At 44.1% G+C, this 13,301-nt stretch overlaps 1 protein-coding gene across 1 annotated transcript in view; it reads right to left on the reverse strand.

The window, feature by feature from the left end:
- Positions 1-13,301, reverse strand: part of NUP210L (nucleoporin 210 like) — a 122,346-nt gene that overhangs the window by 87,081 nt on the left and 21,964 nt on the right. The window contains exons 8-10 of the mRNA XM_062190152.1: positions 12,859-12,927; positions 11,877-11,983; positions 11,087-11,227 (exon numbers count right to left, since the gene is read on the reverse strand). Of these exons, the coding sequence (XP_062046136.1) occupies positions 11,087-11,227; positions 11,877-11,983; positions 12,859-12,927 (317 nt within the window). The remainder of the gene's footprint in view (positions 1-11,086; positions 11,228-11,876; positions 11,984-12,858; positions 12,928-13,301) is intronic.

Below are 13,301 nucleotides of genomic sequence, written 5' to 3' on the forward strand. Positions count from 1 at the left end.
GCCCTGCACCCATGTGGGAGAACTGGAAGATTCTCCTGGCTCCTGACTTCAGACTGCCCAGCCCTGGCCGTTGCAGCCATTTGGGGAATGAATCAGCAGATGGAAGACCTCTCTCTGCCTTCCCACTGTCTCATAACTCTGTCTTACAAATAAATAAATAGGGGCCAGCACTGGGGCGCAGTGGGTTAATGCCCTGTCCTGAAGCACTGGCATCCCTTAATGGCGCCAGTTCAAGTCCCAGTTGCTGCACTTCCGATCCAGCTCTCTGCTATGGCCTGGGAAAGCAGTAGAAGATGGCCCAAGTCCTTGGGCCCCTGCACCCGCGTGGGAGACCTGGAAGAAGCTCCTGGCTCCTGGCTTCGGATTAGCGCAGCTCCAGCCATTGTGGCCAATTGGGGAATGAACCATCAGATGGAAGACCTCTCTCTCTCTCTCTCCTCTCTCTGTGTAACTCTGACTTTCAAATAAATAAATAAATATTTTTTTAAAAAGCCTAGAAATAGAACTGCTATACAGTGCAGCAATCCCACTATTGGGTGTGTATATATATATATGTGTGTGTATATATATATATATATATATATATATATATATAACAGACATGAAATTTTATCAGAGACACCTATTCCACCATGTTTACTGTTGCACTGTTCTCAATAGCCAAGATATAGAACTAACCGAAGTGTCCATCATCAGATGAATAGTTAGAGATAATATAGAATACTAACCAGTTACAAAAAATGAAATTGGCTGGAACTAGAGAACACCATATTAAGTGAAACAAGTAAGACACAGAAAGACAAACACCGCATATTCTCCCTCATCTGTAGGAGCTAAAAAAAATAACACCAAAAACCTCAATCTGAATGCAGACTGTTGACTACTGGGAGCTGGGAGGAGGGGGCGTTTGACGGAGGGGAGGCTGGTGCTGCAGCATAGCAGGTAGAGCTGCTGTCTGTGGTGCCGGCACTCTATACGGGCGCCGGTTTAAGTCCCAGCTGCCCCACTTCTGATTCAGCTTTCTGAGAGCAGCAGAAGATGGTTCAAGCTCTCGGGTCCCTGCACCTATGAGGGAGATCTAGAAGAAGCTCCTGGTTCCTGGCTTCGGGTAGGCCCAGATCCAGCTCATTCAGCCGTTTGGGGAATGAATCAACCAATGGATGATTCTCTCCCCCCGCCCCCACTTCTCTTTCTCTGCCTTTCAAATAAATAAATATTTTTTAAAATAAAATAAAAAATAAATAGGGGAAACTAGATATGGTTCATCAATTGTGACAAATATACGAATATGATGTGTTAATAACAGGGAAAGATATTGTGTCTGGCCCCACTCTCACAGTCCACTGAGCTCCAAAGAGACAGCGCCAGGGCAAGTGAAAGCCAGACAGGCACTGGGTGACTCTGTACCTCAATGAGGAAAAATAACTAAACGGGGCAAAGGAGATCATACGTTTGCACATTCTTTATGCAAACTTGCTGGGAACAGCACAACAAGAAACATTCAGATGCTTCTGTCAACTTCTCAGAGTTTTCTAAGAAGTTCTCAGAGTTCTCACGTCTGCTAAAGAGAAGGGAAAATTTGAAGACATGGCAAAGGCAGACGAGGCTTATTGTGAAAGAGAAATAAAAACTGATATCCCTCCTAAAGGGGAAACAAAAAAGAAGTTCAAGGATCCCAGGGCACTCAAGAGGACTCCTTTGGCCTTTCTTGCTCCGTTATCTGTATAGCCACAAAATCAAAAGCGAACATCCCAGCCTATCCATTGGTGGTGCTGCAGAGAAACAGGGAGAAATGTGGAAGAACACTACAGCAGGTGACAGTCACCTAAAAAGAAGGATGCTAAGCTGAGGGAAAACACGAAAAGGAAACTGTTGATATTGAGCTAAAGGAAAACCCGATACAGCAAAAAAGGAAGTTGTCAGGGCTGCAAGATGCATGAAAAGGAAGAGGAAGATGAAGAGGATGGTGATGATTAAGTAGGTTCTAGAACAGTTCTTTTTCTTGTCTGTGAAGCATTTTTGTACACAACTCCTTTTAAAGAAAAAAATGAAATATAAGGCTGTGTCAGATTTGTTTTTAAACTGTACAGTGTCTTCTTTTTATGCATAGTTAACACACTATGATTGGGTCTCTGGACAGTCCTGTCCTGGTGGTATTTTCAGTAACAACTAACCTTGCCTGGTGCAGTATGGGGGTTCTAAACTGGCATGGAAATTTAAAGCAGGTTCTTGTTAGTGCACAGCACAAATTAGTAGAGGTCCTTTCCACATTATAGTAGAGGTCCTTTCCAATGCATGGGACTAAAAATTTTAATTTCTTAAATAATTAGAGAGAAATAAAAATGTCATAAATCCCAATAAAACATCCCAGCAGGCGGAAGACATCAGCAAAAATGGCAAAGTGCAGAGTTACAAGAGTCCCTACATAGAAAAGATGGGCAAAAACTCTTACAGTAACCGTATCAGAACTCTGGAAAACTGCCAAAGGCTTATTGCAAGCAAGTGAACATGGAATCAAGAAAAAGGTGACATTAAGCATGGAGCTTAAGAAAATGTTTGTCAAATCATTAGCTGACCCCAGATCAAAGGACCAGAGATCTCAGAGACCACCATGACAAAGAAGATACTCTTAAAAAACAGTTTAGGAAGCTCACTGAGCATATAAACTATAACTCACAACAAGCAACAACAATAAACCCTGAGGAAGGGGAAGAATCTGATTTCCAGAGTTACCACTTTGTAAAAACAAAAATGTCAAAATTTTGACAAAAAAAGTTACAAAACGTGCAAAGAAACACGAAGGGATGGCCTATTGCCAGCGCTGTGGCACAGTAGTTTAAGCATCTGCCCCTGGCACTGGCATCCCTATATGGATGCTGGTTTGAGTCCTGGCTGCTCCATTTCTGATCCAGTCCCCTGATGATGGTCTGGGAAAGCAGTAAAAGATGGCCCAAGTCCTTGGTATCTGCACCCATGTGGGAGACCTGGAAGGAGCTCCTGGCTCCTGGCTCGGATTGGCACAGCGCCGGCCATTGTGGCCATCTGGGGAGTGAACCAGCGGATGGAAGACCCCTCTGTCTCCTTCTCTGCCTCTGCCTCTCTGTAACTGTGCCTTTCAAATAAATAAATAAATCTTTAAAAGATAAGGTTTATTTTATTTAAAAGATAAGATTTATTTATTTGGAAGTCAGAGTTACACACAGAGAGAAGGAGAGTCAGAGAGAGAGAGAGAGAGAGAGAGAGAGAGGTCTTCCATCCACTGGTTCACTCCCCAATTGGCCGCAATGGTCGGAGCTGTGCCGATCCGAAGACAGGAACTTCCTCTGGATCTCCCATTTGGGTTCAGGGGCCCAAGGACTTGGGCCATCTTCTACTGCTTTCCCAGGCCATAGTAGAGAGCTGGATCTGAAGTGCAGCAGCCAGGACTTGAACTGGTGCCCATGTGGGATGCCAGCACTGCAGTTGGTGGCTTTACCTGCTGTGCCATAGCACTGGCCCCTAAATAAATCTTTAAAAAAAATAAAAGAGGCCGGCGCCGCGGCTCACTAGGCTAATCCTCCGCCTTGCGGCGCCAGCACACCGGGTTCTAGTCCTGGTCGGGGCACCGGATTCTGTCCCGGTTGCCCCTCTTCCAGGCCAGCTCTCTGCTGTGGCCAGGGAGTGCAGTGGAGGATGGCCCAAGTGCTTGGGCCCTGCACTCCATGGGAGACCAGGAGAAGCACCTGGCTCCTGCCTTCTGATCAGCGCGGTGTGCCGGCCGCGGCGCGCTACCGCGGCGGCCATTGGAGGGTGAACCAACGGCAAAAGGAAGACCTTTCTCTCTGTCTCTCTCTCACTGTCCACTCTGCCTGTCAAAATAAATAAATAAATAAATAAAAATAAAAGAAGAATGGCCTAGTCACAGGAAAAAAGACATTAACAAAAACTGTTACTTAGGAAGCAGACATTGGACTTACTGGACAATTTTAAATTATCCCAAATATGCTTATAGAAGTAATGAAAACCATGATGAGATCAATATCTCGTCACATACACAGTATCAATGCAGAGCTAGAAAAACATTTTAACCAATTAATTTCCACTTCATTTGAAAGGCAGGGAGACAGAGAGAAACTGCCCACCTGCTGGTTCACTTCTTAAACACCGGTAACAGCTAAGGCTGGGCCAGACCAAAACCTGTACCAGAACTCAACCTGGATTTCCCATGTGGGCAATAGCAACCCAAGTTTTCTTGCCATTATCTGCTGCATCCCACGTGTACATTCACAGGAATCTCAATCAGAAGGGATTCAAACCAGGTATGGGAGTGTCCTGAGTAGTGACATAACCATTGTGCCAAATGTCTGCCTCTTGAGACAGAAATTAGGCCGGCGCGCGGCTCACTCAGCTAATCCTCTGCCTGTGGTACCAGCACACTGGGCTCTAATCCCGGTTGGGGCGCCAGATTCTGTCTTGGCTGCCCCTCTTCCAGTCCAGCTCTCTGCTGTGGCCCGGGAGTGCCATGGAGGATGGCCCAAGTGCTTGGGCCCTGCACCCGCATGGGAGACCAGGAGAGGTGCCTGGCTCCTGGCTTCGGATCAGAGCGGTGCACCGGCTGCAGCGGCCATTGCGGGGTGAACCAACGGAAAAGGAAGACCTTTCTCTCTGTCTCTTTCTCACTGTCCACTCTGCTTGTCAGAAAAAAAAAAGAGAGAGAGAGAGAGACAGAAATTATGAGGGAGGCAGGTGTTTAGCCTAGCAGTTAAGAAGCCTACATCCCATATCAGAATAGCTGGGTTTGATACTCAGCCCTGACTCCTGCCTCTAGCTTCCTGCCAATACAAATTCTAGTAGGCAGTGGTGATGGCTCAAGTAATTGGGCACCTGTCATGCATGCGAAACTTGGGTTGAATGCTGGGTACTTGTTTTGGCCTGGTTCAGTAATAGCCACTGTAGGCATTGGGGAGTGAACCAAAGGATTAGTTATCTTTGTCTCTGTCTCTCTCAAATAAATACATAATTTTAAAAAAGGAAATTATAGAAAGGAACCAAATAGAAATTCTGAAGCTGAAAAATATAATAATTAAAATAAAATCTTCACTAGAAAATCTCAGTATATCTGAGCAGGCAGAAGAAAACTGAAGATAGGTAAACTGAAATAATCTACTCTGGGTAGCAGAAAGCAAAAACAGTGAAGAAAATGAAAAAAAACTGGGCCGGCGCCGTGGCTTAACAGGCTAATCCTCTGCCTTGCGGCGCTGGCACACCGGGTTCTAGTCCCGGTCAGGGCACTGATCCTGTCCCGGTTGCCCCTCTTCCAGGCCAGCTCTCTGCTGTGGCCAGGGAGTGCAGTGGAGGATGGCCCAAGTCCTTGGTCCCTGCACCCGCATGGGAGACCAGGAGAAGCACCTGGCTCTTGCCTTCGGATCAGCGAGATGTGCCGGCTGCAGCAGCCATTGGAGGGTGAACCAACGGCAAAAAGGAAGACCTTTCTCTCTGTCTCTCTCACTATCCATTCTGCCTGTCAAAAAAAAAAAAAAAGAAAGAAAGAAAAAAACTTCAGAAACCATTTTGACACCATCAAGTAAATTAATATGTACAAAACGGGAGTCCCAGTAGAGGACAGAAAGACACGGAAGGAATATTTGAAGAACTAATGAACAAACATATTCTAAATTTTATTGTACAAGAGAACATACACATCCCAGAGGCACAACAACTATGCAGGATAAACAGACAAGATTCACTCCAAGGCATATTGTCATGAAACTCTCAAAAGACAAGGAGAGAAACCTGAGAGCATCAGGAAGGAAGCAGAGGGCTGCACTGCAGGACAAAGGATTACACCCGCGCCTGCCACACTGGATCCCAAATGCAAGTGCTGGTTCAAGTCCGGCTGCTCTGCTTCTAATGCAGCTTCCTGCTAATACACCTGAGATGGCAGTGGTTGATGGCCCAGGTATTTGGGCCACCCATGAGTTCCTTGCTCTTGGTTTTTGGCCTGGCCCAGACCTAGCTGTTGTGGCCATTTGGGGGAGTAGATGGAAGAGCTCTCTCTCTCTCTCTCTGCTTCCCTTTCTTTCTGATCCTCTGCCTTTCAAATAAATAAAAATAAATCTGTTTACAAAAGGGAGAGGAGCAACTAGAAGCCATGGAAACCAGAAGGCAGTGAGATGACATATCTGAATCTGAAAGAAAAACACTAACCAAGAATTCTTTATCTGGCAAAATATTCTTCAAAAAAAGAATAAATCAAGACATTCTCCACCCCCCCAAAAAAAAAATCAGAGAATTGGTTGTCAATAAATGTGCCTTACAAGAAATATTAGGCCGGCGCCGTGGCTCAACAGGCTAATCCTCCGTCTAGCGGCGCCGGCACAGCGGGTTCTAGTCCCGATCGGGGCACCGGATTCTGTCCCGGTTGCCCCTCTTCCAGGCCAACTCTCTGCTATGGCCCAAGAGTGCAGTGGAGGATGGCCCAAGTGCTTGAGCCCTGCACCCCATGGGAGACCAGGATAAACACCTGGCTCCTGGCTTCGGATCAGCGCAATGCACTGGCCGCAGCGCGCCAGTCGCGGCGGCCATTGGAGGGTGAACCAATGGCAAGGGAAGACCTTTCTGTCTCTCTCTCTCACTGTCCACTCTGCCTGTCAAAAAAAAAAAAAAAAAAAAAAAAAAAAACACAATAAAAAAAAATAAAGGAAAAGAAAATGAGAAGAAAATCAAAATGATGAGCATATACAAAAATTAACTCAAAAGGTATAAAAGACCTAAATATAAGAGCTAAGACTATAATATTCCTAGAAGAAAACATAGGGGTAAATCTTCATGACCTAAAGCAAGAATCAACAAAAAATAACAATAAAAATGAGATTGGACCTCGTCAAAATTTAAAATTCTTGTCCACCAAACATCTGTGTCAAGAAAACAGGGATGGGATGCTTGCCTGGCTCGAAGTCTCAGCTCCATTTCTGATTCCAGCTTCCAGGTCATGTGCACCCTGAAAGGCAGCAGGTGATCACGCAAGTATTTGGATCCCAGGGCTGGCTCTGTGGCGCAGCAGGTAAAGCCACCACCTACAGTGCCGGCATCCCACATGGGCATCCCATGTAGCCATTTAGGAAATTAACCAGGGAATGGATGATCTCTTCTCTGTCCCTCTATCTGTGTTTCAGCCTTTCAAATAAAAATAACTAAAATTTTTTAAAAAGAGCCAGACCAGGAGAAAACTACAGCATGGAAGAGAATATTTGTAAACCATTTGTCTAAAAAAAGTGTGGTGATTATGAAATTTTATGTGAGCAGAGAGAAAGTATTGTAGACTAAAGGGAGTGCATTCATGCAGGGGTGAGGAGCATCCGGCCCCCAGGCCGTGGAAATCATTTGATCTGGCCCTGCCGAGGCACCTGCAGGCAGTATTTGAAATTTAATGAATCTATAACAGGATAATTTTAAGTTGATAATTTTGTATCATCTGCTAATGATGTTATGAATACCCAAATGGCGGCCGGCTCAATAGGCTAATCCTCCGCCTTGCGGCGCCGGCACACCGGGTTCTAGTCCCGGTTGGGGCGCCGGATTCTATCCTGGTTGCCCCTCTTCCAGGCCAGCTCTCTGCTATGGCCCGGGAAGGCAGTGGAGGATGTCCCAAGTCCTTGGGCCCTGTACCCGCATGGGAGACCAGGAGAAGCACCTGGCTCCTGGCTTCGGATCAGAGAGATGCGCTGGCCGCAGCGGCCATTAGGGTGAACTAACGGCAAAAAGGAAGACCTTTCTCTCTGCCTCTCTCTCTCTCACTATCCACTCTGCCTGTAAAAAAAAAAAAAAAATAGAAATACCCAAATGGCCCTTGGCAGGAAAAAAATATGCCACCCTTGGTTTATAGAAACAGAAACCACAACAACTGAAAATTTAGAGATAAACAGGAACAAGACATTTTCTAGGAACTTGAAAGGTCAATATTACTAAAGCACAGGAAAAGGAAAGTGACAAGACCTGAGGTTAGAGAAGCTGTCAGGGGCCAGTTCTCTCTCTCTCTCGGCTTCTTTTTAACTGCCTTTTTTTTTTTTTTTTAAGATTTATTTATTTGAAAGACAAAGTTACAGAGAGGCAGAGGAGGAGAGAGGGGGATGGGGGTCTTCCATCTGCTGGTTCATTCCCCAGATGGCTGCCAACGGCCTGAGCTGTGCTGATCCGAAGCCAGGAACCAGGAGCTTTTTCCAGGTCTCCTACATGGATGCATGTTTTCCCAGGAGCATTAGCAGGGAGTTGAATGGGAAGTGGAGCATACGGGATGCCAGCACTGCAGGCAGCGGCTTTATCTGCTAAGCCACAGCACCGGCCCCACTACCTTTCAAATCAATAAATAAATATTAAAAAAAAAAAAAAAAGAATGGCAGCAACCAGCCTTGAAAGTCTAGGTGAAAAAAGTGAAAAAAATAAAAAATGAATGAATTTGAGGGGCCGGCACTGTGGCACAGCGGGTTAAAGCCCTGGCCTGAAGCGCCGGCATCCCATATGGATGCTGGTTCTAGTCCCGGCTGTTCCTCTTCCGATCCAGCTCTCTGCTGTGGCCTGGGATAGCAGTAGAAGATGGCCCAAGTCCTTGGGCCCCTGCACCCATATGGGAGATCTGGAAGAAGCTCCTGGCTCCTGGCTTTGGATTTGCCCAGCTCCGGCTGTTGTGTCCAATTAGGGAGTGAACCATTGGGTGGAAGACTTCTCTCTCTGCCTCTCCTCTCTCTGTGTGTAATTCTGACTTTCAAATAATAAATAAATAAATCTTTTAAAAAATAAGAAAACAAATAAATAAGTATTTTTAAAAATTCACCTTGGGGCTGGCATAACAGGTAAAGCCACCGCTTGCTATGCTGGCATCCCATGTGGATACTGCTCCACTTTCGACCCAACTCCCTGCTGATGTCCTGGGAAAAGCAGTGGAAGACGGCTCAAGTGCTTGGGCCCCTGCCACCCATGTTGGAGACCTGGAAGAAGTTCCTGACTCCTGGCTTCGGTCTGGTCCAGCCCTGGACATAATGGACATCTCAGGTGTGAACCAACAGATGGAAGATCTCTCTCTCTGCCTCTCCCTCTCTCTGTAACTCTTAGATTCAAATAAATAAATAAATAAATCTTAAAAAAAATTCCCCTCAAAAAACTAAAAGCACACTTTTCTTGAAAACAAAAACAACAAGAACAAAAAAATCAGGGGGCAGGTGCTGTGGTGCAGCAGGTTAAGCCACAGCCTGCAGTGCTGGCATCCCATATGGATGCCAGTTCAAGTCCCAGCTACTCTACTTCCGATCCAGCTCCCTGCTAGTGTGCCTGGGAAATCAAAAGATAGCCCAAGGCCCTGGGCCCCTGAACTCATGTGAGAGCCCCAGAGGAAACTCCTGGCTCCTGGCTTTGGCCTGGCACACCCCTGGCCATTGCAGCTATTTGAGGAGTGAACCAGCAGATGGAAGATCTCTCTCTCTCTCACTCTTTCAAATAAATAAATTAACTAATTTAAAAAGTCAGTATATTTAAGCATTTCTGAGGCATTAGAAACAGTTTGTTCCTCATCCCTGTACTCAGTATGGCTATTTCTGGCATCCTTATCCCTTTACCCAGTGTCTGTTTCATGCATTATCCCATATGGAAATTAACCAAAAGGAAAAACTGTGCAGAGATACTCAGTTATGCCATTTACAAAAGTAAAAATCCTGGAAATGCAAAATTTCAATGTTGGGGGTTTGGCTAAATTGAAATAATAACCCTCTCAATTTTTAGAATAAAAAGTTCTCTCTGTGGAGCCAATGACACGTGGAAATGCGCCTATGAAAATGTGCATTTTTCCTCCTTCACAGCCAAGGAATGCCCGTGTATCTGTTGTACTTTTATCATGGTGGAACTGATGGAATTTGGTTTTAGTTCTAGATTTTAAAATGTTCCTTGTTATGGACCTGAACATCCTTTTGCCTTAAATTTGCCTTGAAAAATCTCAGAATATGGATCCCTTGCATGTAAATATTGCCCAAACAGTATGAGAAAATTTTGAAATTAATAGATAAACCTATTAATTGGATCTGGAAAAAAAAAGAAAATGTGCATTTCTTAAATGAATTCCAGATGATACACATGACCACAAATGCAGATATGGCAATAACAATGATTGGACAGAAGACTTGGAGAGGTACAAACTGAGTGCACTGTTTACCAGTTCCCTTTTCATTTTTGAGATAAAAGTGGTATATGCCATACAAGATTACTTCAGAAAGTTTGGGAAGGGGTTGCTGACACTATGGCGTTAGCGAAGCCCTGTAGTGCCGGTATCCCATATGAGCGCCAGTTCAAGTCCTGGCTGCTCCACTTCTGATCCAGCTAATGCACCTGGGAAAGCAGTGGAAGATGGCCCAAGTGTGTGCACTTGGGAGACCTGGACAGAGTTCCAGGCTCCTGGCTTCAGCCTGGCCCCACCATGGCTGATGTGGCCATTAGGGGAGTCATAGATGGAAAATCTAGTGGATGGAAGATCTCTCTCTCTCTCTATAACTCTCCCTTTCAAATAAATAAATATTATTTTTAAAAGTTTATGGGAGGGGCCAGCGCTATGGTGTAGCGGGTAAGACTGCTGCCTGCAATGCCAGCATCCCATATGGGTGCTAGTTCAAGTCCCAGCTGCTCCACTTCTGATCCAGCTTTATGCTGTGACCTGGGAAAGCAATAGAGGATGGCCTGGGTGCTTGGGCTCCTGCACCCACGTGGGAGACCTGGAAGCAATTCCTGGTTCCTAGCATTGGATCGGCTCATCTCTGGCAGTTGTGGCCATTTGGTGAGTGAACCAGAGGGTGGAGGGTCCCTCTCTCTCTCTGCATCTGCCTCTCCGTGACTCTGCCTTTCAAATCAATAAATAAATATTTTTTTAAAAAAAAAGTTTATGGGAAAATGGAATAAAAGACAAGTTTATTTTAGTGCAAAAACTTTTCGAAATCCATGTATGGTTTTATCATAATGTACATTTTCAGTGATGTTTTCGAAGACCTCAGGTATGTCTACTTGCAAATCAGCAAGTCTGTCAACCCTCTTCTGAGCTCTATGGAGACACAGACCATTCTTTACTTCCTACCTGGGAAACGATGGAAGTCAGGGATGCATTTATCACCGCAACGCCATTCTTCAAGGCTTTGACTACATGGTAAGATCCATTCACAGACGTTAGTTCCTCTTCAAAGTACTCCTTTGGAAAGTCGTATGTAATCCTGAGATTCTGAAAGTCAGCCCAACAGCAACACAAACCTGAAGATACATTCTTCCCCTAAAGCCATCTTCATCACAAAGCATTTATAAAACTATGCCCGTGCAGTCAGCATATAAAGAAATGACAACACGATCTTGGCCTCATGGAAATTCGAAGTTGGGAAGATGTAATTTAAAATGGTACTAAGTTTTTGAAAGATCCATTAATGGGAAGCATCACGAATAATAAGAATCAAGGCATATGCAAATTTTGATGTAATTTTAATGCCATTCCATTAGTTGATAGTTCTTAGGGGGAGAAAAAGGACCCTGGAGAACAAATACAACATTTCACATCTGAAGTTCACATTGCTGCTCTAATCACTACAAAACTTTGTAACTACCTCTGAAGTGAAGTTGTAGAATAAAGATTTCCTCCACAGATTTACCACTGGTCTCCTCTTCAACTCTTCTATAATTCTAACTGAAACTATATCTTCTACTTCTGGCTTAGCATCCCTCAAGGACAGAACTATTTAATAACAATAACTAAAAAAAGTAAACTTGCACTTTAAAGGGTAAATCTGGAAGCAAACAAAGAGAGAAGGCTTCTTGGCCAGAAAGATGGCACATTCAAGAAGTTACTCAAAGAGCTAGAAAAGCACAAAAGAGAGACTCACATTAGAAGTATAGACCTTTGTGCTGCTTTTATCAAACACTTCTACTGTAACGACATACACCTGTCCCACTTCTAAACTCCAACGGCCTCCAGGTTGGACAGTGAAACCTGTACACAAATCAATAAGCAAAAATATTAGAAGAGGTCAACAATTTTCTACAACGAAACTATACAGACAAGAAGACTCACTAATAGATGGAGTGGTTTCTGATGAAGACCTTTTAGCTCCTTCTCTCAATCTGTAAAGTAACCTGGAGTTCCAAAAAATCTCAGGAATAAAGACTCTGACTTACATTTGTGGACAACAATAAACCACAATTTTGGCTCATTCCTAATGTGTCAGGTAAACTGGCAACTTATTTCAGTCAGAATCAGTTTTATAGGGCATAAGGACATTGACATTCATTTTTTCCCTTTATGATGTCTCTTTTCCTAACTCAAACACTATATTGCAAGAATCTTCACATTTTTTCAGTCTATGTCAGGATGTTTCACTCTTGCAAATAACATTTAACTACAATGAACAATGTGAGAAAATAATGTTGAGTTCAAAGTCAGTTAAGTCTCAAAAGATGCAGATACAATCTAAGCTGTTAATACACTCATTTTGGTGAAATTGTTTAAGCCATTCAACTTTTTAAATATCATTGTCTAAAAATACCAAAAGGGGTAGGCATTTGGCTCAGTACTTAAGACACTTCTTGGGATGCTTACATCCCATACTGGAATGCCTGGATTCGAGCCTCAACTCTGCTTCCTGCTAACAATGCACATCCCGAGAGGCAGTAAGTGATGGCTCAAGTACCTAGGTCTCTGCCACTCACAGGAGAGACCTGGATTGGGTTCCTGGCTCCGGGCTCCAGCCTGGCCCAGCTCTGGCTATTGCAGGCATTTGGGAAGTAAGCCAGAAGATGGAAAACGCTCTCTCTCTCAATTAATAGAAGTAAATAAACTTTTAAATAAATTTAAATAAATAAAAATACCTAAAAATCCTGGCTCTACAACATATATGGTGCAATTTGGGAGTCCAGACACAGATCGCATATAGACATCTTAATTTATACTTAAGGAAATTATATGAGCCAGAATTGAGTGAAAACAGAAAGGTGATTTACCAAAGAAAAATATAACAAACCCACAAACAAAAACTTTTTATTAAAAGCTACAACTTAAATGTGTACACTTCCAGTCTTTTCAAGAGTCAGTTGTTCTTGAATTTCAAATTTGAAGAAGATGGATTAGGGAAAAAGATATCATGTTCTGTACTTTTAAGATCCATTTGGTTGGGGGGCTGGGATTGTGTGTAGTGGGTAGAGCCATCATCTGTGACGTTGGCATCCTATATTGGTACCGGTTCATTGTGGCCATCTGGAAAGTGAACCAGTGGATAAATCTCTCTCTCTCTCCTTCTCTCTATGTAACTCTG

The sequence above is a fragment of the Lepus europaeus genome, chromosome 5 (assembly GCF_033115175.1).
Source record: "Lepus europaeus isolate LE1 chromosome 5, mLepTim1.pri, whole genome shotgun sequence".
Taxonomy (NCBI): Eukaryota; Metazoa; Chordata; class Mammalia; order Lagomorpha; family Leporidae; genus Lepus; species Lepus europaeus.